Source organism: Pezoporus flaviventris, unplaced genomic scaffold, assembly GCF_033815535.1.
Source record: "Pezoporus flaviventris isolate CSIRO_AGI_PZ_B2104156 unplaced genomic scaffold, CSIRO_AGI_Pfla_v1 ptg000066l, whole genome shotgun sequence".
Taxonomy (NCBI): domain Eukaryota; kingdom Metazoa; phylum Chordata; class Aves; order Psittaciformes; family Psittacidae; genus Pezoporus; species Pezoporus flaviventris.
The window spans coordinates 12,472,288-12,499,497 of record NW_026892614.1 but is presented as its reverse complement, the minus strand read 5'-3'; the positions used below and the strand labels follow the sequence as shown (position 1 = coordinate 12,499,497).

At 36.2% G+C, this 27,210-nt stretch overlaps 1 protein-coding gene across 5 annotated transcripts in view; it reads right to left on the bottom strand.

Moving 5' to 3' along the window:
• The window catches only part of SIPA1L2 (signal induced proliferation associated 1 like 2), a 148,105-nt gene that overhangs the window by 61,380 nt on the left and 59,515 nt on the right, over nt 1–27,210 (bottom strand). For all 5 annotated transcript variants that reach the window (XR_009746565.1, XM_061471267.1, XM_061471269.1 and 2 more), the window contains exons 3-7: nt 23,704–25,404; nt 17,443–17,576; nt 15,910–16,098; nt 9,350–9,524; nt 4,107–4,210 (exon numbers count right to left, since the gene is read on the bottom strand). Coding sequence is in view for 4 of the 5 variants with exons in the window: in XM_061471267.1 (XP_061327251.1) it covers nt 4,107–4,210; nt 9,350–9,524; nt 15,910–16,098; nt 17,443–17,576; nt 23,704–25,168 (2,067 nt within the window). In the remaining variant the exon portion in view is untranslated. The remainder of the gene's footprint in view (nt 1–4,106; nt 4,211–9,349; nt 9,525–15,909; nt 16,099–17,442; nt 17,577–23,703; nt 25,405–27,210) is intronic.

The following is a 27,210-nucleotide window of genomic DNA, read 5'->3' as shown; positions in this document are numbered from 1 at the left end:
TTATAAGAGACCCCTCCCTAGTTTCTACTCTGTAACCTATATTTTCCTCCCAGCTTTTACCTTCTAGGGTTTTGGTCTTTTTTTTTTTCAGGTTCTCAGTTTCCCCTTCCTCTCCCATTTTGAGGTCTGCTCAGATTTGGGTTGTTTGTTGTTTTTTTTTTTTTGGGGGGGGTGGTATTTTTTCTTTTTTTCCTTTAAATCTGCCTTTCTAACATTCTAACGTACTTTAAGAAGCCTCATGCCAATGCAGAGGACAATACGAACTCTCGATAGGGTACACAGATTACAGAGGATTACTTACAGTAATGAGATGTCAAACACTTTGACATCATTCTAGTATCAGGCTAAATTAGCATGGCAGAATTTGAAATTGAACTCAATCAAGTACAATAAGCAGCCAAAAGGAAATCAGTGAAAATTTATGTAAAAATATAAGACACACAAAGGGGAGTCTGGTAAATAAAATATGTTAGAAAAGCAGAATCTGTTGGATTAAAAATACATATGCCAAATAATAGCCACTACATTAATTTTGAGATTTTTAACTACTCAATTCTTAATTTCCAGATATGCATCTCTGAAGAAAAGTACTGTCTTAAAACAGTGTATTTACAGGTTATGCACAGCCATAAAAATCTACTAACTTCTGTGGAATTTCAATAGCCTATTCAAATTGTGAAACAACATGGAATTCTTGTTGAAGTAGCAGTGAAATTCATAAGCAAAATAGCAGAATATTCTTCATTCAATTAAACGAAATATTAAGTCACGTAAGAAAAAAGTAAAACTTTTTTTAGTATATTTCTATAATAAGTGGTTTGAAAAGTTTTATTTTTCTTTTAGTGGCTAAGTTTTTAGCCACTACCAAAACCAGAAACAAATAGCAAAAGATATTTCACTACATCTGGTTAAACTGAGATTGGTATAACCATGTCTTGTTATCTCAGCCACTTTAACAGTAGCTTAAATTCAACAAGTTTAATTATAGCATATCTGATTTATTTTTAATTTTTCATCAAACCAGGTGAAAACTGGTTATCTGAACTGATTTGGACTGACCAGGTCTGACCACGTGTACACAAGCAGAGTGCAAAAAGTGCAAATGTGTGAACGGGAAATTAGCAAGGGAATGATTCGGAAAGGGACATCGCAAAGGTAAAGCTTAAACGGGAAAGCCTTGAACTATGATTTGAGAAAAGGCCAGTAAAGGAAAAGGAACTGGCCACACCAGGGCTGGTAGTCTCTTCTGTCCTTCGGAAGGAGCAGCTGACTTTAAAATTCCCAGCCTATGTTGCAGCCAAAGTGAAAATTACCTTGCTCTTTGGATCTCCTGCTGGCTCTAAAACTAGAGGGATGTCCTGATCAGGGACCAAGCAGGGCGTAGTTATGTCCTGGAAGAAGCAACAAACAATTCTGGTGTGGCCTATTCTTGGCTCACAGGTATTTGGAATATAAGCAATGCTCAGTGCTTGCTCACTGAAGGCTTTAGCTGTAGACGATGAAGAGCGACTCTATACCTTGGCCCAGTAATTACCAAACAAGGGATATGGGCACAGGATGTAATAATCTCATCATGAAGTACATACACAATATGCTAGCAAAAAATAACTATTGAATGTGGGTCTTCATTGCTAACATAACCTAAAAGGAAAATTACCACGGTCCTTAACTTTCCCTTACTTGGGTATGTAGAGTTAGTGAGCCAAACCCTGAAGAAACAAAATTCATATTCCACAGCACCTGTAAATCTCTCTCTTGAACACAATGAATTCAACTGCATTTGTGGTCTTCAGCATCTAAAATGTCTCAAGGAAAAGGACCTAATCAAATTTTTGTCCAAGCTTTTAAGAAATAACGCTGTTGATATATTTCACTCTTCAGTAGCTATTTTGGAACTAAACTGTAATAGAAAAAATTACACCATGATCATTGATCCCTTTTGCACATTAAGGCTGGCTAAATTCTGATCATTTGGGTGTGCTTGTCATGTTTCCTTAAGACAGTGTCCATGCTGTGGAAATACTGCTAGATCCTAGCACTTTAAAAAAATAATGTGGTGGGTCTTCAGTAGGCATACTACTTGAACTGGAAAACTGCCACATTATTTTGGTCAAAGGAAATCATTAATAACGTGGTGATTCTACTAAATATTGAACCTGTTAAAGTGACAAAGAAGACAGCTTACTAAAAACACTGTGGAAAGGACTGCTTGTTGCTGGGGAAAACCATGGAGTTAAAATTGGGGGATTTTGCTGTACACAAGAATCGGCACCTAACTATAAAGAAAGACACTTAGAAATGATGAGACTGAAAGGAAGGCACAGGAAGAAATGAAAGGACAGTAGTAGGGGGGTGGCAGAGCAACACTGCAGTGAAGCTGACAAAAAGCAAACAATTATGAAAATTAGTGGATCATGGCAAGAGGACATTCTATTCTCACAAACAATGGAAAGTCATGAAAGACAACAACAAAAGCAATAAAATCCCAGTAAGGCCATATTTACTGTCAGTGCCTGTGATTAGCTATGAAAATATTTTTTCCTTTTAAGACAAGCTCATTCAGTGTATTATACCTTCTTAATAGTGTACAGTTTTCCCTAATTACATGTGCTTTCCAGTCAAAGATTGTTATGATTGATTATACGGACAGAACAACTCCTAATGTGTTTACTAAATTAATCCTGTATTGTAATAAGGTGTAAGTGAAAGTTTAGAGAAGTGGAACCATCTCTAATCAGTGATGATAAGCAGACACCTTGATTGCTAGTTATTGGCACAGTTGAGTGTGTGCTGCAGCTGAATTTTGTCTGCTCAAAGCCACACATTTTAAGGTATAATCTAAACATTCATATTATTCATAAGGTGAAGAATTTATGGCTTTTGATTCCTAATTTAGTTTCTAAACCCTAAGTGTAATGAAGCAAAATTTGCAGTTGTCTTAACTGTTCAATTGAAACAGTTCTTCAAACAGAACATTATGCACTGTTTAAAATACATAATAAATACATTTTAAACTTTCTTCCATTTCAATTTTGATTCATCCTTTCTCCAGAATTTTAATATTTTCCTTTTTTTTCTGGCTGCTTTGACACATCTCTTTCTTTCCACAAGACCTATTGATAGGGCAGACATCAAAGATACAACTCACACATGGTTTAACAATCAGTAATCACCTCTGGTATGCTGTGCAGTAAGAAAGTGAGATAGAATCTTTATTTCATGACAACCCTCCAAAATTACTGTAATCTTTGTATCTTTCATAGCAATGAGAGAATATTCTAAAACTCAATAAATCCAACACTTCTTTCTGCAGACATAGAAAAATGCAGATTAGTAGCTCAGAAAGTTACAAACTATTATCAATGTGACTTATGAACAATTCTGCTTTAAGTGTTAATGTTGGCATATTACACCAAATGTGCTTGTACTTCTCAATCCAGTTGCAAGAAATATTTAAGTCAGTCAAGACATAGTAACCTTACTGGTGCACCACACACTTTGGATGCTGCGCTGCTTTTTAGCCATCCTTAATGCTTTAAAGGTATCCTGAATTATTACCTAAACAAAGGGAATTCACCAGAAATAAGTACACTGCAGTTTTCTGCCTTTCCAAGCAGAAACCTTGAAGGATACAGTTAAGCATTTATTACTAAGCTGACACATTAATAAACATTTTGAGATCTGTAACATAAGGATTAAGTGGAACAATTAAAAAAATCTTATTATATGCATATTTTAACCATAGGACTATTTTCAAACTTAATTCTATTCGGTGTTTAAAACATACATGAGGTAAATCTAGTCTAAACTGAAAACAACTCATTCACCACAAGCAGAACTACTTTTTAATAGTATCATGAAATGGAGGAGATGATAGGATAAGTTTCTTAAAGTATAAAAATCCTAAGATTCCTAATGCCTTCTTTTTCAAGGGAAAAAAAATATTCAGTCATACTTCCTACAAAGCAACTCAGTTTTAAATCAGTATTACCTAAAAAAAAACCACAAAAACATCAAAAAAAAAACCAAAAAAACCCCAAACCCAAACCCTTCAGTATCAAACATTTACAATGTAAAATTACAATGAAAAGTTAAAAAAACCATACCTGTTGCCTGTTACTGGGCATGTATGGAAGCATTGTTGATACATGAAACATTAATTCATAATCTTTATAGGTAGTATAGAGGGAATGAGTTCCTGTTGAATCAGCTGAAAATGAATTTAATTGCAGTAAGGTCAGTAAAACAAAACATTCATAGTACTTTCGAGAACACCACTCTTTGCATACTATGATTTAAATCTATTAATGCAATTTAAAACTTTTTTCAGTAGAAGAAAACTAGTTTGGATCGTCTAAAGATCTACCTATTCTTTTGTTTCATATTATGAAATAGAAGGGTCCTGCAAGAAGCTGCACAAGAAGTTTGCTCTCTATGAGGCCTAAATGATAGAACTTTGAATTTATTAGCATTTCATGAGAAAAAGAACTGTTAGCTACTTGAGTATAGTTTTACATAATACATATTTTCCTTTTCTAGAACACTAATCCCATACTTTACTGAAAACAAACTGACAATGCTACTTCAAATCTGACATTAAAACACATACTGCAGAACAGAAATTTTAAAAACATACATTGTAGTACCATGTCAAATGATTTTATTGGGGCTTTTCAGATCTCTTAAAATTATTAAAATAGAATTATAAAATATTTTGGGTTGGAAGGGACCTTAAGACTCATCCAGTTCCAACCCCCTGCAATGGCCAGGAACACCTCCCACAAGGCCAGGTTGCTCAAAGCCCTGTCCAGCCTGGTCTTGAACACTTCCAGGCATGGGGCATTAACCACTTCTTTGGGCAACCTGTGCCAGTGTCTTCACAGGAGAGGTGCTCCAGCCCTTTCTTTTTTTTTCTTTTTTTTTTCTTGAGATGTTTGTTTGGTTTTTTTTTAGTTTTTATGTCTTCTACTTGGAGGTTTATTAATAGAGTTACCATTTCAGAATCTTTACAACAAATTAAATGAGTTTTAATCTGCAGTCAAATTCATCATTCAGAACATGATCTGAATCCATACATATTCACCTTCTTTAATATGTATGGATTATCTAAGTAAGCACAAGCAACTTTAAAGCAGGAGGTTGGGAACACACTAATGAATCAAAACTATCAATTTTTCTTCACTTTTTTCCTGTTCACTCATTTTTTTAATATAATTTTATATTATCAACAACAATAACCATTTTCCAGTGTTCACTTGTACACACTGTTTAAGGTTCTGGGGTCTGGTTTTGTTTTAAAGAGTAACTGTATTCCAAAAAGGAATTGATTGGCCATGTTACTTCTCCAGCTAAAAGTATAGAAACATACAATTAAGTATAAAACAGCAACCATACTGTATCTGCAGTGCTAGAGCTGAAAACATTTGTGTGTGTGTATAATTTTGAGCACATTCAAATTACAACAGGCTTCATCAGTTATGTTTGCATTCATTTCATTTCTTAATATTGATGTAATACATGTTACAGTTACATTAAAAACAGGGAGCATAATTTCCACTGAAGTTTCTTAACTAAATATTGCTTTAAAAAGCAAACATTATGCACTTCTCTTAAAATCTTTGCTGAAAAATATATATCCATTATAACCTTTTCATGGCATTTTATAAAGTTTTGAAGAGATAGGAGGAGAAAACAAATTATATTGCAGAATACACGTATCTGCCTAAACTACACTGATCTCAGCAACCCTACTGCCTGCATCCTTTTGCAATTAGTTATTAAAGAAAGTTAATTTAGCTTGAACAGATACTGCACAAAACATTCCTTTAAAAACACACTAAAGAAGGGCAGAATAGAGTTCGCAGTTAATATATTCCATATGTTCTTTACATTTGCACCAGGTCTGGCTTGGACGGAGTTAATTTCCTTCAAAGCAGCCCATTTGGTGCTTTGTTTTCTAGATGTGATCAAACCAGTGTGGCTAACACACAAATGTTTTAGCAATCGCTGAATGGTGGTTGCACAGCATCCGAGATTTCTCTTTCCCTGGTGTGTATGCAAGGAGAGGGCAAGAGTTTGGGAGTGGAAAAAGCTAGGACAGCTGACTCAAACTGCCCAAAGATATATTCCATATCATGTAACATCATGTCCTGCAGTCAAACTGGAGTGGGGGCAGTTTTCCTATGGTAGCTGTTGCTCAGAGACTGGCTGGGCATCAGTCTGCTGATGAGAGGTAGAAAGTGATTGCCTTTGCATCAGATGTCTTTGTGGGGGTGGGTTTTGTTGGTTGGCTGGTTGGTGTGGTGGTGGGTTGTTTTTCAGTGGGTTTGTTTTGTTTGGGGGGTGTGTGCATGTTTGGTTTTATTCCTTTCTTTCCTTCATTTACTGAACTGCTTTAATCTGAACTCACAAGTTTTTCTTGCTTTTGCCCTTCTGATTTTCTCCCCTATTCTGTTGTGGGTTGAGTGAGAAAGTAAGTAATGGGTGCTTACCAGACAGACAAGTCAACTGGCAACAACATTCTACATCTTATAGTCCATAAGAAATGGACCAATTAATCCCTTATCAAAATATTAAATAAACAGACCAAATTAAAACAAAAAGAACTTTGTAAAGAAAAAAAAAAAAACAAAATACAGCTAGTCAAACATTTGGGAATATAAAAACTTTATAAATGTGAACACTATAAAAACTGAGCATGAAACATTATGCCTACCAAAAATGTAGCTACTAGAGATGAAATTATTACACTATTCTGAACATGCAGGCAGTTTGATCAATGTATTATCCAATTATAAATATGACATGCTATACTACCTGTGCCATGCTATTTAAAAAAAAACAAGTACGATGAAAATATCATAATTAAGACAGTATTTTTCATTTAATATCAAACTGAAGACTATATCTTTGTGAACTCTCTTAATTCCTCTATGTTACAAACTAAGCCAACATATCATAACAGGTCAAATTCATTAATGACACACAGGTGTAGTAAAACATTAAAATGATGTTATCAAATGATACGTACACAATGCCAATCAGCAATGTGCATTCATAGTGAAGCATGGAAAATGCAGAAACTGAATTTGCTTGGCAGACCAGCATATATTTTCAGAGGCAAAAATTACTAGGTGATACTGGGACATGGTCTGACTGGGGAAAAAGGCAAAAACCAAAAAAAACCCCTTACTCCTTTGAATTTTTCATCCCTATTTATCAATTCATCCCAGAAGTCTGACATCCACAGTGCACTAATAAGTATTTCTACACATTAATTTGAAAAATGAGTTATTATTCTGAACTGAAATAGGATGCAATAGTGTCTATCATGCCTGAATTATTAAAGTAAAACAAGCATGGATATAAGCGAAGCAGTAATAATGTTAATAAAAATAAATGTGGTGCTTACACAGGTTGACAGAGCTACAGAATTGCTGTTTTCTTACCTTAAGTCATAAATTAGAATCTGTCATAGGATTCAGCTCACTTTTTTCACCATTTCCTACCACTACTACAGATGGAAAATGGGAAAGATTTCTTGAATTGAAAAGCTGGTCTCCCTTCATTGTAAAAACATGAGGTTTTATCACCAACTTCACATATCTCAACTCCCTCCGGAGACTGGCTTAGGAACAACTTATCTTCACCTGGTACCAAGCACAACGTACATGCACTAGGTAGTTCCAAAAATTGTAATGTGAATCATTAAGTCTCTCTCCTAATGCTGTACAGGAGATGACAGGCTACCAGGGCACTGCCAGTTTGATAATATAAAAGAAATTCTTCAAATCCTTCTATGACTATGACACCAATCAGGGTTCAAATGTATCACTAAAAATAATAAAAATTTTTTAAAATCCAGTTTTATTCCAGTTAAATGGATACTGATTTTGAAGTAGCAAAAACACTAAGAGATTCCTTAGAACTGGGCTGGGTTGGATAGATAAGTGGCAGGAGGACCAAAGAAGCAAATAAGAGGACTTTCGAATTCTCAGATCTCTGTGACTATCTGAAAGGCAAAATATCCCTTGCAAGGAAAGATCTTCCCATAATGACCTCTAACTACATCTTCCCAAGCTTCTTTCTTGGCAGCTTATCTGTAATAGTTAAGGAACTCTCCCATTTGATGACAACAGTAAGTAGAATTCACATACAAGTAGCTATGCTAATTAATTCACACACGAGTAGCTTTGCTAATTAAAACTTTGCTAATTAAAATATTTCTTTTGTTATCCACAGGCCATATACAGTACATTAAAAAAGTTCTATTTTCAGGATGTAGTACACAAGCTGCAGCAAAAATTAGGATACAAATCAAATCACAGAAATAGAGAATGGTTTGGTTTGGGAAGGACCTTTAAAGGCGATCCAGTATAATCCCACTGCAACGAGCAGGGACATTTTCAACTAGATCAGGTTGCTCAGAGCCCCATCCAGCCTGGCCTTGAATGTGTCCAGGGATAGGGCTTCTACTGCCTCTCTGGACAACCCGTTCCAGTGTTTCATTCTCATTGTAAAAAAAAAGTTCTTTAAAAATAGTATGTTACAATAAAGTAGATGAATACCCAAATAACCTTAAGACCACAGCTCATAGTGATGAGCTGTCAATATTCTGTTAAAACTGTATTATACTAAGTTAAATCTAATGGCAGTGAAACACAGTGCTAGTAAAGAAGAATGTCAACCTATCATTGACTTTAATAGCAACATCTGAGTTCCTATTTTTGCTACAAGCCCCAGCAAATGTGTACAATTAAATATTATACTATTGCACTTAGGGAAACTGAAAGACCTGGTGAAATGGCAGTAACAACGCAGTGGTTAGGTAGATGAATGTTTCTCAACTGCTGAATGATGCCATGCTTACTGTGCATGTGTGAGGAACTAGGAAAATGAGAAAACTTGACCCTCAAATATAAACATCAGTATGTACGTTGATTAAAAACCACAAAAATTTAATAATAATAAGGAAGGAAAACTGTCCTTTGTCATGACTCTCTATTTTTGAAATTTTTTTTTTTGCCTTTTTAAGGGTAAGATGTTAAAGTATAGCTGGGAAATTTTGAAATACATAAAAAATATCACTCACATAGTATGATTTTGACTGAGTGCACACAAATGGAATAAGTTGTTTTGATTTTCAGTTCTACTAATGCCACAGAAAAAGTAAGTAAACTTTCAGACAAGGTATGGTATATGCTTTTATCATAATGTTTCATCTTCCTCATTTACCATATAACCTTACTAATCAAAACTCAAAGTCAAGAGCATGAAAAGACAGGACAGGATGTGCAGTAGATCAACTGAATAATTATAGTTTCTGCTATAGATTGGAAATGTAACTTACTTTTATTATCTAGCTGAGCCCTGTATTTACTAAATCCTTTTAGCCGTACTCTCTGGCCCAGAAGATCAAGGAACTCTTCAAAAGCCGGTCCTGCCATCTCATTGTTATACATTTCTTCCTCTGTGCTTTGGCCTGCTTTGCAGTAAAGGATACCAATTTTATGTTGAAAACTCAGCTGAAATAAAAAACATAAATAAAGGAAAAGAAAAAATACAGAAGCAAAGTCAATAACAGACCAAATATTAACAAATAAAATATTAACATTGTTATATTCCCTGGAGAAGATAGCTGAACATGAAAAAAAAGTGTTCTTATTTGGGAAACTAAGTCACCACACAAAGCAACCAAAACCAAAATAACCCACAACAGTAAAATCCGCAACAACCCTCTGGAAAGAAAACTGGGTTGACACTATCCAAAGATAAAAGCAGCCCATGAAGGCTTTTGACTTAGTTACCTATAAAAGCACTCTACTGCACGTTACAGTATGAGAAGTTTTAGTATAACTATCAACTTTTTGTATAACTGAAAATTTTCTTATAACTATCTTCTCTCTCAGACTCATAACAGTGAGCTTATTTTCCCTTATTTCTACCACTTAAGTTCAGTGCAGTTCAGTTAAAACAGGCCCTTATAACAGTAACGTCTGTTAAGTGAAATCTTTTGCTCTCCCCATAATATCATCCATCGTTAAAAAATTATTCCCTATTTTCAAAAGTATACTTCAAGCTAGAAAACAGATTTTGGTTAGTTTTGTTAAAGAAACTAAATATCAATTCTAGAACATTAAAAAAGAGATAAATTATTCATATAAAAAACTGTATAACAACTAAAAGAAGTATAAAAAGAGATTATTATTTCTTGAGTATTGTCTTATTTTCTTAGCTTTTATGCATACTTAAGATGACAAACAGGAGAATGGAATAGTCCTATTATTCTTAACTGACACGTTTTAGAGCTTCAGAAATGACAGAGAACATCAGTCACACACATATTCATGATTCAGATCAATTCTCTTGCTGCAGACTTCTCTTAACCAAACTTCAGGATTACAGTCTAAAGTGTGCTTTGCAAAGATGGTATATATTCCTATTACAGCAAAGGTTGACAAGAACAGTCTGCTTCACCTTTCTCATATGTAACACATGGTCTGCCATGTTAAGTATAATGTAAAACTATTGTACCATAGACTTGTTATTGCATCAACTTTTTACCACAACGGTTGGGATTTTTTGAGGAAAAACTACACGATGAGAACACTAAAAGGTTGATTCAACAAAACCTACTTATATAAAAGAAGAAAGTGTAAAAAATACCATTCCAGACTTCAAACAACCCTTAACCTTCCCTCTTTGATAAATGCTGCATTTGTCCATTTTAAGTGGAGAGTTGTATGTAAGGGAGCTGGCAACAGTCAATTAAAAATATAAACAACACAAAACCAAAAGCAAAACCAATAAAACAAAAAAAACCGTCCACAAACAAACCACTAAAAAACCAAAACCCAAACAAAACAAAACGAAGAGAAAACCACTATTTAAATCCTCATCATCCCTGGAGAAATACAAGCTTTCACTATGCTTTCACTATCCTAGACTCCTATGTTTTCATAATGCTACTGCCTTTTTAAGCTTTTATCCTTTTTTGTCTCCCATGCAATTCAAGATCAAACTTGACAGCATTCCTGGTTTAAGTATTTAATTTCATACACAATCAACACACAAAAAATCCCCAAGATGGCTAAGCTAATGAAGAATTTTGAAGGCCATAGGTAGACTCTTCAACAACAAGTATCTCACACCCAAAAGGTAAATGTATTAAAATGATGTAACAAGGAAACTGTAGACTATTAAAGTCAATAGCAAAACACTTCATAACATCAACTGGGCCAAAAATTCTTTTTGTACTATTAAGTTAAGCCTATCAGTAGGACAATTTCCTCTCATTTTAACTAGTATGAACAGGCTGTCCTGGGTTCAGCAGTAGCAGTCATGTTTCTCCTCCTTGGTAGCTGGTGCAGTGCAGTGTTTTGACTTTCGGCTCGGGAACAGAGCTGATAGAGATGTTTTGGTTTGGCCAAGGACTTTGTGAGCCTCATGCTCTGCCAGGGAGGAGGGGAAGCTGGGAGGAAGCAGAGACAGGACACCTGACCCAAACTGACCAAAGAGCTATTCCATACCACAGCACGTCATGCCCAGGATGTAACTGGGAGTTAGCCGGAAGGGCTGGGAGACTGCAGGGTTGGAGGAGGTATCGGTCGGAGCTTGGTCGGGCTTGGGGGGCGAGTTATCGGTCAGCTGGTGCTGAGGTGTTGTATTCTGTTCCCTTGTTATTTCCTGTATCATTATTATCATTGGTGGTAGCAGTAGTGATTTGTGTTATACCTTAGTTACTAAACTGTTCTTATCTCAACCCGTGGGAGTTGCATTCTTTTGATTCTCCTCTCCGTCCCTCCGAGAGCAGGGGGAGGGCAAGAAAGGGGGGGAAGTGAGCGAACGAATTACCTGACTGGGTTTAAACCACGACACAGGCTTAACTCCATTTTTTTAGCAGATCTATATTCACACAATGCACACCCTGAATTTAGTCTACTGGTGTAGAAAACCTACAGCAGCACAGCAGGAATAAGACTAATGTATGATGGCAGCCCTCCTGCCTCTCTGAGCCCCAGTCTGCCCCCTCCCTTTGACAACTGCTTTATGTAAGGGTGAGCCCTTGTGGAACATACTTTGGTAGGAGGCCACTGACTAGAGACAAGTTAGGGACAAATAACAGACTCAGTAAGGACAGGAATGAGGAATGGTGCTGCAATAAGGTTTCACCTTGGCAGCACAGAACTAGGAGCTGTGACAAAGTTTGAATGTGGAAGAGGAAGGACGACCATCTGAAATAAAAGGACATTCTGGGTTACGGAGGCACTTCAGGAGCTGCCCGAGTCAGACTCCTGAACTCTGGAGCATGGGAGGGTTAAGATACTGCTTGCTCTTCTCATTTCCTTTTGACTAGCATTAGATACTATCAATACAGAGAGCTTCCTGGTTTCGTCCCTATTTTGAAGCGCTGACTGGAGAGAGTTAGGTATTTAACAGAAGGTTCCAGACTGCATACTAGTGACTATTTTATTCAGTGGAAAGCTAGCATGAACATTTCATGGGGGAAACTGGAATAAAACTGGTCATAGAAACATTAGATTACAGGAAGCAGTGCTGGTACTTGACACTTCCCAGCAAAGACTTAAAATGATTGTGAACACACTGCCACCTCTACCCCAGCTCTGTGTCAAATAGTTTATCTTAAACCACAGGGAATTTAAGTTAATTTCCTTGACTTCACATTAGAATTGAGGTGTAGAGACATTAAATGCTAACTGAGACACCAACAATAGAGGGACAAATAATAGTAATGAATCACTTGGGCAAAATATTCAGCCTGGAAATACGCAGTCATACGCCTTGTGTCTTTCTGGAGACACCAGTCATTCCTGAATTTGTTCATGAATATCAATATAATTCCAAACAGGAGTGAATTATTCCTCTATCATCCAAAACAACCTACCAATCTCATGGTTTAAACATTATCCTAGCAGACACTGAAGATGAGGATCTGAAACTCCCCACCCCTAGGAAGAAATCCTGGGTTCTCACTTCCTGGGCAAATACTAGGCAATTATGTCAAATTTGATTCTACCAACACAACCATTCCTAAAAACCACAGCAGCTACAATCTCATTTCCAGCAATCTGAACCTTTTACCCATGTGCTAGGGGCACTCATGACTATGAAATTAAAAGACTTAAGCAAAAGAACTCTCATACCAAGACCACATGGACTGTGCAGAAGCAGAAATTGAGGTACCTTTAAAAGTAAATGCCTAAGAAATAAATGAGCTTTGGCAAGATCATCTCATCTGGCACATTTAACTGCCACAGAAAACTATCAGAATATTTAAAACTGATAAAGTTTGACAGTTTCGAAATGGTACCACATGCTTATTTAAGTCTTTTTAAGTAAATAATTACAAACATAGTCCTGATTACATTATTTTTAAATTAGAAATGTTACATTTAATGTAACACTGAGAACAATTTAATAATGTGACATCAGAAAATAATTTCTAAACCCATTTAGCTAGTTGTGTATGTGATATGTATTACAGGTGCACAGTAATCCTTTCTGACTCAAAATGACTATGTTCTACTCAGAATCACTCACTAGTGAATCTTGCTATATTATTATCTTCTTATACAAATTAATTCTTTATCAATATTGATTCTTTATCATGTAACAACAACTTGTTGACTTTCATCATGAGAAGATTTGAGTTTTTCAGGCAACAAACCTCAAGAGATAAACACTCAACAGCCACTAAATATAGTGTAATCAAGGCTCCTAATTTCTTTGGGATTTTTGTAAACTGCAGCCTTTGACCTAGAGAGTAGGGAACATTCCCAGAGGGATGTGAAAGGAACCAAAAAACATATATACAACAAACAACCATTAGCAGAAACAGGGAGAGGAGACTAGGGGGACATTAAAGAGAGAAGTTAAAAAAAACACAAATGTCCAGTTTATAGGTAAACGGTTGTCTTTTCTTGTAAATTTACAGCCAAATCTAAGGCTGATTCTCATATGCCAGAATAAACTGTGACAGTTCGGATTCTTAATACATTCAAATTAGGTCAAGTATCCAGTTTGCATTTATTTTCTCCTGTCATTTTAGAGATAAAGTTTTAGCCACATGATTCCTCCATAATCCATACTAGATTTCACTGAAAACTACAAAACTGGTAGAAAATTAAATCAAAACACCGAAATAGACTTCAGTTTGCTGAGGAACTATGCAAACATTTAATACACCATAATGCTAAATTAATATTATTCTGGTGACAGTATTGATCCTCTAGATCACTATTCATATTTTTAAGTTCATGACACTTCAGCCAATCATCACTTCAGCTGCCAAGCATAACTCTGTATTTACTTGATTAATAAACTGAAAGCACAAAGTATATAAGAGGATTAAAGCGTAAATGGATCTCATGCCAGTTCTATGGACAGCTTTCTATGTTCAAGTAATTATCTCATAATAAAGTAGCACAAAAGACACATTAAAATCACATTTTGCTTAGCAACAGCCCAGTTCACAACAGGATTGTATTTTCAGACTGATCACCCAAAATAAAAAGAAGTGGTGTGTACTGATGTCAAAATTAAGAGTTGATGATAAAATAATTAGTTGGTTCAATGGACAATCTCATTTCCAATTTTGGGGAAATATTTATAGTGAGTTTGAGAGATATTCAGGTCAGGTCAAATAAAGTAGTATTCTACAATGCCTAGAATATTCTGCTCCTCTGAACAGTGAATATTATTTATTAGATTAACCTAAACTCACTCTGGTGCTCAAACTGGAAAGACAAAGAGCAGCAGTACATCAGGAACTCTTGGACTCAGAACTAAGTGCTTCTGATTACCCTTTAGTGTTTTACCATATGAGCTGACACACAGAAGAGTAAATAAGGACAACTGGCAAAATGAATTTTCAATTAGAAGTCCTCCTCAAAGACTACAGTGAACAAAAGTAGTAAAATATACATACAAAACTAAATATTCTACCAAAAAAAAGCAATTCTCTTCTTCTGTCTATATTTACTTGATTTTGAGCAACATTTTCAACCACAAAAGAACACAAAAGAATTCTGGTATGCACCACCAATGTTAGACACAATCACCACATTCAAAACTGAATTAGCATTAAAAAATAATTATACCACCATCATAATTAACTGGATCCATCAGCTGATTCAACTCCAGCAGACAGATACTGACTTTTGCCTAGGAAGCACAACCCTCACTTTAAACAACCATTTTTTAAAAACATTGTTTTAAAATTTGATTTAAAAGCCATCACAAGCCTGTCCTTCACAGAATACTCAGATGCTATAAACTGAATCACTAGTTTTCAAAGACGCAGATTCACTATAATGAACCTAATAAGTCTCACCATTTTCCTTCCAAATATAAGCCATATGAATATTTCATTGCCAAGCAGTTATTTCATTAGTGTTAATCACAATTTCAGTTGTTTGAACCCAGAAGCATTCTATTCTAGCAAGATTACTGCAAGTTAATCGGAAAACATTATTGCAAAAAATCACCCAAACTTTTAGGTATAGTTAAATCCTTTTGCCTCCTTACCTATATACAACATCAATAAAATGTTAGATGCATTTTCATTTGCATTCAGCATGTGTACAAACGTTAAGTGCAAACACAGACTCTGAAATCACTTCTTGCCAATGTTAAAAGCTCAGTTATAATCTTTCTCTCACTTATGTAAAGAGAAACTCCATAGACCAAATTTTGATTTTTCCTAAGCTGCAGTGTATTTTAAAAATAATTCGTTTAGAAAAGCAAACCTCATTTTATCAGTGAAAATACACAAATATCTCCAAAACTAAGGAAGTAAATGGTTCACATTAGAGATCCATGTTTATTAAGATTGCCTGCAAAATTATTATTATATGAATAGTTTTTACAGAAAAGTCATGTGCTACATACCCCTTGTTCATCCAGTTTAAGCAGCTGTTCAGGTACTTTGGGTGAACTGGAAGCCTGCCTCAGGCACTGAATGCTCAGCTCTGGTATTACATACTCTAGCACCTCTTTGAGAGGCAGACCTCTTGCTGTGCCGTGCCGAGCAGTGGATGGGATAGCATCTTCTAAAATTGCTCCTCTAAGTGTAGTAAGCTGCAGTAAAGGTAAAACACACCAAACATTTTTAGAACTAAATGACTTTCAAAGGTATAAACTTCAGCGTTTAGCAAAAGCTTGGAAGATAAAGGGAAGAAACAGATCCCTATTTTTAACTTTTTAACCAGTAAAAAGATTACTAAATAACTTTTAAAGAGGAGACAGGGTCTTATCGTCTCAGGGACAAATATATTTGTTGTTTACAGAAATCCACTGATAATCTAATTAACTTATTCTAATTCCTAAGACTTACATTTTTGGAAAAAAATGTTTAAAGCAGATGGGAAACTAAAAATTCTTAATTTTAATGCCATACTACCCTAGCAGACACAGTAGTACAATGTGGCGTCGGACAGACAAGATCAGCCATAGCTAATGGCACCTTTATTTAACCTGTCCACCTATTTTTTAAGCCATGTTGCTTTGTCTTCAGTGGATTTGGTAAAGAGAGAGTAATTTCTTAGAAGTGAGTCAGCTGAATCACTTTTCCATTCATACAGACGCACTCTTTTCTTGCAATAAAAGAAAAACCTAGCTTTATATATATGAATATATATATGTATGCACATATCTGTTTCTGTATCTGTAAAAGCACATGAGCTCAGAGATATCAGGAGGTCTAGCTAACACTTCTCTATGTTTTAATCACAATAAAAAGCAGTAGTCCTAAGCATACAAAAATATATAGTTGCTTGCTACAAATAACAGTGTACTTTCATACAAATCAAAGCTAGTTGCTGTGATAAAGAAGAAATTAGTTTGCAAGTTATATTAATTCACTTGAAATAGAAGTTATGAGACACATTCTTCCACAATAAGCAAGCAATTCTTACAATTATTGTTATCAACATATTAATACTCCTTCCACAAATCATGTGTGTAGAAGCATAGAAAAACATCTCGCAGAAAAAACCTTCTAAGAAAGTATTTTGAAACAAAATACAAATAAGTCATAGTACTACCTTTCATATTTTTTTCCCTCCCATTTCCTCTACATTTCTTAATCTTTTATTTCTGTCATTAGAAAGTTAATATCAAGCAGCTTGATCCAAACTTATCTTCAATTTTGTTCTTATCATCTGTTCCCTGGCTGTTCCCCTGCAGTTCCCTTCAGCCAACTTACCTCCTTTTGAATGCTTGCTCAAAAAGAGAAAATTCTTATGCAGTACAGAAGAGGAAAACTTTGTTCCAGGAGTAAAGTACTAACGGTACATGAAACATCCTTTTCACACTAACAGGTTTATTTTCAAAGTTAGCAACATATCCACAGCCAAACACCTAGCATCCTAAGTTCCAAGTTAACTTTTCAGTTCCTTTGCAGAATTACTGAAAGACCATTACCTCACTTGTTCTGAAAACTATACGATAGTTGAACTGAGATCCTTCTTTCTCCTTGGCATCTTCAACCTTCTCCCTCCGGATGCTGACTGCTACAGGTCCAAGATTTTCATCTATTCCAAAGTAGTTCTGATGCTCTTTTGCACAAGAGTGAATGAGGGGAGAAGAAAATAATGAAGTATGAATCTCCTAGAAAATGTTCACAAATCTCATTACAAATTTCTGCAACAAGGAGAAAAAAAATAAACTGAGCTATGAGATCTGTAAATACACTGTCTTGTGATCTTCTGAACTGCACAAGAAGTACATAAATCACAAAATGCTCATTTTGATGAGCAGAGTGATCACTCATGCAACTCAAAATACTGCAACTACTACTACTATGAAATAATATTCTGTTGCATTTTTTCTTACTGTGAAATTAACCATTTTGCTTGATCCTGTAAGAAACTACTTCGGAGAAACTATATCTACATAAAGTCTTCAAAAAAAGCTAAAAGTCTTCAAATGAGGTGCTACACAGCTTTATTAATTTCATTCAATTTATTCTTATTTAAAGCTTTACATTCAAAGCAGCAACTCAGCTTTAACAAATAACTGAGACTAGTTACTCTTCAGTCTTTGATGAATAGTTCAATTCAAACCTTGAGCCAACTGGCCCAGTCTAGGGAGAGCAAAGCCCTACCAACAGAAAAGAAAGATCAAGTTAGAGACTATTTAAGCAGACTAGACACACTCAAGTCCATGGGACAAAACAGGATACATGTTGAGAAAACTAGCCAGTGTTACTGTAAAACCACTCTTTACTGCCTTTGAAAGGTCACAGTAAGTAGTTACAGCCACCTTTAAAAAGGGCAAGAAAGAGGGTCTGGGGAAGCTATAGACTAATCGTCATAAACTTTAGTTCCCAGGAAGATTAAGGAACAATTTCTCATGGAAGACATTTCCAGGCATGCGAAGGATAAAAAGATGCTTAGAAACAGCCTGAACAGATTTGCCAAATGCAAATCATGCATGACCAACCCAGTTGCTTTCCACAATGAGATGACTGGCTTTACGGATGAGGAAGGAGCAATGAATGTCACCTACTTGTACTTCAGCAATGCTTTTTACACAGTCTCCCACAGTAACCATGTAGCTAAACTTAAAAGACATGGTTTGAACATGCAAATTACAAGGTGGACATAAACTGGCTGGACAGCTGGCCCCAAAGAACTGTGATAAGCAACATGAATTCCAGTTAGTGGCCAGTCAGTAAAACGTTTATTAAAGTTGGAAATGGAGCTGTTACTATGTTTTTAAATTAGCTAAATGATAGAATGGTGTCCTACAGCTGTAGGGTGTCCGTGCTTCACTGCCCACTCTCCTCTTCCTCTGGAGGCAGCTACTGCTGAGATGGAACAGCTGAGCTGCCTGGGAAGCAACTCCTAACCCAGCAGCTCTTTCAACCTGACATGGTAAAACAAGCTGTCCCTTTAGACAATCTGAAAAAAATGGACTGACCAAAATCTCATGAAGGCCAACAATAGTCCTTCATCTGGAACAGAGCAAGCTCATACAACAGCACAAGCTGGGGACCAACTGCCTTAGGAACAGCTCTGTGTAAAAGGACAAAGGACCCTGGTGAACAAGCTGCACAGCAGCCAGCAGGACCACCTGCAGAGGTGAAGGCTAACCACACCCTAGGCTGCACAGGCAAGAGCTTACCAGCAGGTCAGGAGAAAACATTATGCCTCTCTATTTGGCACTTTTGAGGATACATAAGGAGCAGTTTCCAGTTCTGGACAGAGTGGGACAAGGCCAGCAGACAACTTCCAAGACAGTTACGGGCTGGAGCATATAATAGATGAGGCTAAAAGAGATGGGCTTGTGCAGCCTGGAGAAGAGCAAGTGCTATATACTTGCACGATCCCATTAGCTGATGGGGGCTTATAGAAAAGGGAGAGCCACTCTTCTCCAGGGTACAGAAAGAATGGGCAAGAGGAAACCATCACAGGATGCAGCCCCTCACTAGGGAGAATCAACAACAGGAACAGTTTGCAAGGAGAGTTTGTGAAATCTCCATCCTTAGAGATGGTCAAATGCTAAAGCAACAGTTAAAGGGCAATAGGTTATGAGCAACCTATTCAGAATATAACCTTAAAGACAGCTTTAAATAGGTGATTAAACTGGATGACCTCAGGAATGTCTTCCAATCCAATTTATGCTATTATTCCATATTTTAAATAGCAATTAGATAATAAACTTATTTCTCCTTCTAAGATTGCCTGGATTAAAAAAAAAAAAACCCTTTGCGAGCATTTTTAAGCTAGTTTTATACTTTCCTTTTAATGTATTCACAGAAACATATAAGGAGGTTTTCACGAAATGTCTTTCACTGAGAAGCCATCCATACTCTGAGAATGGATACTAAAGTTTAAGTTATCGCTACATAAATTACAGTTGTATTTGTCAAATCAAGTTTAAATTAAGTTTCCAGTAGCCTTTCAAAAATCTATCTATAAAGTTTGTTGGTGGTTACAGTACATCTCCTGGTGGAGAGAAAGTTGAGGAGCAGCACGTTACAACTAGCATCCTTTTTTTGGAAGGAACACCTGTGATCAAAGGAGCACAGACATTTAATTATTCACTCATGCTCACCAACTGTATTCCTTCCCCAGTGTAAACATTCTACCTGAATAGATACATCATACCTCATGGATTTCCCAGTGTTAAAATTAAACTATGAGCCTCTATGGGCAAATTTATCAAATGGAACCGGATTTTACAGACGGGAGTGAAGGAGGAATTCAGAGGCCACTTTCAGCAACTTGAAAAACTCCCTACAGTTGCATACTCAGGCTTTTGACAAAAGTTAGATTTGTCAATTAGGGTTTCTATAGCCTTTCATTTTGGTGTAAATCTAGAAAAGGATCATTACAGTTACTAGATTTCTCAGCTGCAGTATTACTGAGCAGAAAAAATGCAAGGTTGGCAGGTATCTGCTTATTTATTTACAATATGAAAGACAAAACCAAGGACATTGCTTCTGTACATTAAAAATAAAACAGATAAAACAGTTTCAAGAATGGGAGTTAAAGTAACTTAAGCAAATGAAATTTGGGATTTGGGAAACACACTTTTAATTCAAGACCCTTTTTAATTTCATAGAGTACAAACTCTTTAAGCTCATTTAAATGTATTTATATTGATTTAAAAGTATCAACTGAAGATAAGGGATGAAAATAAATGCTATTTTCTAACTGAAGGAGAGATGGCAAAATATTCCCTTATTTCTACTTTTCAATTTTGAGAAATAATTGTCAACTTTTCTTCTAATACAGGAGTCTTATTTACACAAACTGAGTTAATACCAAAAGCTTCCTAAGCCCATACATTTTTTTCCAGGATATTTCTTCAGTTTCTTATCAGCAGATAAATACAATAACATATTAAGAAATGATTGCAAGCATCCCTCAAATAAAAAAGCAGTAATAGTCAAGTCTCAAGGTATTATGAGGATAATTGCACAAGGAGAAAAAGACAAATCAATGATAATAAAAGCATATTTCAATTATCCTTTTTTAACATCAACATAGTTTTTTTCCCCTTCTCATACCCTTTTATCCCACAAAAATATAGTTCAATAAAGGACACCATTAATAAATCAAAGCCATCAGATAAAATAAAGCATTCTAGCTTTTACAAACCTACACTGAAAACTGAGAAGATATTTTCCATAAACATTAACATATTTTACATCAGTTTTGTCGGATTTGATTTTAACAATAGTTACAAAGCTTATAAATATGCAGTATAAATCTAGAGCTCATTTCAGAAGACACTGAATTCCAAATCTCTCCTTTCTTGAAAGGAAACGGAATAATTAGTGCTACACATGCCAGGGTGTTTCTTCCATGCATCTTAAAACAGAAATAAAACTTGTATGCTGACAAGTGCCAATTATAAAACTGTGAACTAAATCAAATATTCAGAAAGTTATTTCTTTTTCATAGGTATCTTGTTAAAGGCAAAGAACATTGTTGGCATTACATGACCCTGTATACAAGTGACTATTGTTTGCTACATTTTCATTTCATTCTTCCACAATTATTTTGCTAAATTCAACTGTGCTATTAAATCTACAATTCAATGAACAATCAGCTAGGAGAGCTCACTGTCATGGAAGAGCATCAAGTAAGACTCAGTATGCATATAAATGTCATTTTTTCTTACATGGGAGATCAGCACAGCAGCAAGATATTTTGGTACCCAACACAATGAACTTTGCTTGTTTGGCTGGAAGTAACCTGGAGATTCCTTACATGCTTGATCCCTTGAGATAATAGGTAGTGAAAATTAAGTTTTTAGTTCCATCATGCACTTGCCATGACTTGCTATCTGACTCCTAAGAGCCACCCAATACAGATTTCTCTCATGTAGGTTCTGTTATAGCTCTATACAAAGACAATGTGGAACAAGGCATGGCTTATCTATCAGTGTAAAGGTGAGAGAGTAACAATTTATTACTGGGTATTAAATATATCGCATTATATATACTTTTGAAGAACTCTACCTACAGAACAATTAGTAACAAGGACAATAACGATTCAAGTTGCCTAGTATTATATTAGGTGGGACAAAACTCTCGGATGCTATTTCTTAACTTTTTATTACTATATCAATATAAGCATTCTTTACTTTTAGTCAAGAGATCATATATATGTAATACCAGAACAGAAGTTAATTAAAACTGATTACATTTGCATCAGCTTTCCAGAAAGGTCATTAACTTTGTTTATAGGATATTATTTAAAGTGGTTTTGAGCAGTCTTTGTACTTTCTTCTTTTAATCTCTCTGACAAGATTTATCTTAAAAAAAATATACAGAGCTTCAGAACCTGTAACTCATTCATGATAAAAGCACTTCACAAGGAAGTCCTCTTTCATTTGACTTAATCATTGTCTTTCCCCCCCCTCCCCTATCCTGCCAGCATCTTTGTCCATTGACAATCTTCCTTTCATTTCTGTCTATGCCCATCCTTTCTTCTGTCTGCCCCTCAAAACACATGCCACCCTTTTGTTACAAGTTTCCCTCCATTCTCTTCCACTTTGACTCCCTGAAAACTATTTACCTTTCACAACCTGCCTAGCTTAAAAGCATTTTGAATGGCTCAACTTAGTGCCCATTTCTTGCTTAGCCCTAGGCCTTTTTCTTCCTCTTGCATGACGGATCAAGATTCTTCTCTTCCTTGCCTTTTCAATACAGTGTTTTTACAGCCAGTATGTTCTAGGTGTCTACCATATTGTGAAAACAAACACTGTACTGGATCTTCTTTCAGCTCCCCTATGAAGGGTCACAGAAGGAAGGAGTACCGAACGGTGCTTATTTCCTGCTGTTCAAATATAATTAGAAAGCAGAGGAAGCATGACTTCAGGAAGACTCAGGCAGTAACAGTCTTTTAAGAACAGAAGCAGTTTAGTAACAGCAAAAAGACTGAGCTGTAATTCATAATACAGGAAGGACAGAGACAGGTATTTTGGGGTTCTCCCTACAGAAACAGAGCTGTCACACACATTGCATAATGCAGTACTGAATACAGTCAGACAAAGTAGATCACAAAGTGGGAACAGTTTATCTGAATAATGATTCAAGCCACACAATTTCTCGGTTAAGAAGAGTACCCTTGCACTTTGCAGTGTGAGCATTTCCTAAAAGAACAGGGTAAAAGGTTAAGAGAAAAGCATAAAACAACCTTCTTTAAGCTGAAAACCTAAATATCATCAGAAGCTGTCTGTTCAAGGAGTACATATATATGCATACAGTATGAAAGGCTACAAAACAGACAACTGAAGACAGCAGAATCTAAAAGAAGGGCGCCAAAAGCTTCAATAATAAAAACTTCTCTTTTAGGCACCTTCTAAGAAATAATGATTTCTATTCTTGGTATCAGTATTTCCAGTGCATTTACCAAACAGAAATACTTTCTTTGCTTTCTACCCACTAAGAAACTTTAGTTAGGAGAAGTTAGTTTACGTATTAATTTAAATGACCCCACACTTGTTGAACCTACATAAGTACTGCATAACTTCGTACATAACCCACTGGTCGTTGAATATCCCTCTGAGACAGCAAGAATAACAAGTTTAATTTTAGTAAAGTTTCAGGATCCCCTGTAATACTTTCATGTTTCTCTACAGAGAAGAAGAAAATGAACAATCTTTACTAAGCAACTTAAATCTAACACATGAATATCTTCGAACAGCTGCATTAGAAAAATTTACCTTTTCCGTAGAAGAACTTGCGGTAATAATATGCTCCAAGATCAATGTGTTCTATGATGTAACGCTTCACTTTCTCCCTGTGAATGGACTGGTTTTCTCTTGGTACTTCCAGTACTGAAACACCAGCATTTGTGCAATGGGAACTCAGAGAGGACTCAAAAGAACAACTTTCACCTGAAGAAAAAGATGCTGAATTCGCCCTAGAAAGTGCAATCCGTCTATCTCCTTCCCCACCAGTTTCATTCCTGAAGTAAGGGCAACTCAATACTAAATCATTGCTTTTCCCATCACCCTCATCAGCATCTAAATTCTCTTTTGAATTGAGGTCCTCTTTGCTTCCCAAAGGAGATTCACAGTTTCCTGTTTGGCCTGCTGGCATCTGAGTTTGTGACGCAGCTGAAGCCCCAGTGGTTATATTTTTTCTTTTTCCTACATTTACTCTGGTAGCCATTGCTTCATTTATATTAAACAAAACGCTCTGAACATCATAATGTGCGAAACATTTCTGACAGTTCCAAGAACGAACATTTCTGTCAAGTCTATCATCCAGATCAGATGAAAACTTAAAAGTTTCATGCTCACTTTTAACTGTTCGCAATTTTCTAAAGAGAGATGTTTCTACTGCTTCTGATTTTAGCCTCCTCTTGAAAGATTTCTCCCTGTCTCGACCCATAAGTAGGGCACTATCCATATAATCCAAGCCAGAAATCCTGACAAATTCTCCCCTGGAAATCTGTGCAGCAGCATGTAGACTTGGAGAAACTGTAGGGTCACAGTGGAAAAACTCAGAAAATCCAAAGGGAGCAAGGGGTTTATGTTCAAAATTTTCCACTCGGTATCCTCTTAGCATTGCAAAAAAATTTTCACCAGACAAGCCTTGTCTATCAATTGAAGAGGTACTGCCATATTCTCTATGAAGAGCTGCTCCAGTATTTGGGTTAACAGCATTCTGGTCTAACACGTCTTCAGCATCAATATCACTTATTGTCACATCACTGTTGCTTCTTTGCCTTATGGGATGAAGTCCCCTTTGAGGGGAATGAACAAAAAGATCTCCAATCGAGTATTTTCCCTCTGTAAATTCCAATTCTAGCTCTTCTTGCTGTCCATCACTTTGGTCATTTTGTCCATTTGGAAGTACTGAGCCAACACCTTCATAACTGGTTGGAGGTCTGTTTTCCCAGGCAGCTTTACTCAGCTCTTTGGAACAATCCTTTTTAGGAGGCCATTCAGACACCCTTGCTCGAACACCCATTTTAGGCACAGCTGGTGTACCATTTGCTTGATTATTTTCAGTTTTGCTAGATGCATTTGAAGAAACAGGAGGACCCATGCTACCATTCAAAGCTTTAAGTTTTCTCGCAAAATAATCATCAGATTGCATGCTTCTTGAAGACTCCCTGAACTTTGAGGAAGTTCTACTAACTTTGTGCTTATCTTCTTGCAAAGACCTTTGATCACTCATGTCCAATCAGTGGGAGGTGAACCACTACTATTGCATAAAGATACTTATATTATTACATTGTCTTTTATGGGCCAATAAAATCCAATACAAAAATACAGTCACAGTCTTCTCAGAAGTGCAAGCAGAAACCTCAGTGTGCCATTTTTGTACAACTTCTGTCAGGACAGCAATCCTAAAACATTTCCTTCAGATCAGACGCATTCAGTTCAGTATTAATCCAGAAAAATTTCTTTTATCTGTTCATAAAAAAAGAAAAAGAAAGTGTATTAAAATGTCTATAGTCAAGAATGAAAAGTCACCAGTGTTGCTTGTATATATACAACATCCCATTAAACTGGAACTAATGAAACTTGCTTTGTATGTTTTTCTATCCTCTGCCTCCTTAAAACCCAACAAATGCCATAATCCTGGTTTCCACAGGATATGAACAGTTTGAACCCCCATATCTCTCATGGTCTAACCAGTACATGCACACTGAATAAATAGTACAGCAGGTTCTGCCAAGCAGAAGAGGCACACAATTCATTCTGCACTTCCTTCAATGCTGACAGGAACTTTGCTGCTTATTCTCTGTTTAATCACAAGGGTTTGAATGAAACTGGCCAATACAGGAGTTTCTGGGTCAAGACTGCTACAACATAATACGTAAAATACACGAAAGAGATACAACCTTTGACAAAGTGTTTTGTCCCATTTAAAAGAACATTTTAAAGATAAGTAATCTCTCCACTACGATTAATTCAGTGAATAAATTTCACTTTTTTCTCCTCTCTTCAAAGGGGACTTACATTCCTTTATTTTAAGTGTAAGCTATTATTTGGCTGTGTAAAACAGTTGTGGTTGTTTCTGTTACATTACATTCCTCTGGCTGGCAACCTAGACTGTTTAACTGTTAATGCGCTAAAGAACAAGCCTGTTGTCTTCCACAAATAAGAAAAGATAGTAGCCCTATTGATAAGTGTTGATACAGAATTGGAATTGTTAGGATATAAAAATATTCTTCAATGGCTTCAATGGTCTTTAAGAATGACCATGACTCATGCTGCAAAGATTGGTTTGCAGGCAGAGCCCGTTCTCTAACCCATTGCATAAAATTAGACTAAAGTAAAAGACAAGACTCTGCATTATGTAGTCCCTTTCCAGCTTTTGTGCTTTGAACAAAAACCCCAACATAATGATCTTTTGAGATGCTGCAAATAAGCATAACATGCATTTATTAGGTGAAAAAAAACAATAAATAAAACAAAAAGGAAAAAAAGGCAGGTCAAATTAGCCTGGAATGTGAATTCTCCCTTTATTTCAGTGAAGATATAAGGTGGTAAGAGGAGCTCAGAAGAGAAGTGTTTTTTCCCCAATATTAAAAGTTTAAGAAAAACCAAAAAAAAAGACAGGAAAAAAAGGAAAGGGGGGCAGGGAAGACTAAGGCAAGAGGAAAAAGAAATAATATAAATTAAACTTGACAGGTTGCTTTTCCTGCTTGTCAGAGAACAACACAAAATTGTGTTTGATACAGCAAAATTTAGGACTCTTTTTCCACACTGGGTCACTAAACACAAGCTAGAGTTATAGTTGCATCATGATTGGCACAGTTTCTATGTGACTTACTAGGAATGGGTAACAATGTATAATTTCAGCTCACTTTCACTACACTTGAATTCCTCAGAACACCTGTTTGATGGCCAATTAAAACAAAGGTTTTGGTTCCTTACAGGAGTGTAAAAGATTGTTTAAGCAACTGGTGTGTTCAGAGAAATAGTACTTCAAAAGTGGTACGCAGAATTTTCACACATCGACTTACGAGAACACAACACAAAAAGGAAAATATCAGTCACAGAATCACAGAATGGTTTGGGTTGGGAGGGACCCTAAAGCTCATTCAGCTCCAACCCCCCCCAGCATGGGCAGGGACACCTTCCACTAGACTAGTTCCTTCAAGCCCTGTCCAACCTGGCTCTGAACACTTCCAGGGACGAGGCAGCCACAGCTTCTCCAGGCACCCTGTGCCAGGGCCCCACCACCCTCATAGTGAATATTTTTTCCCT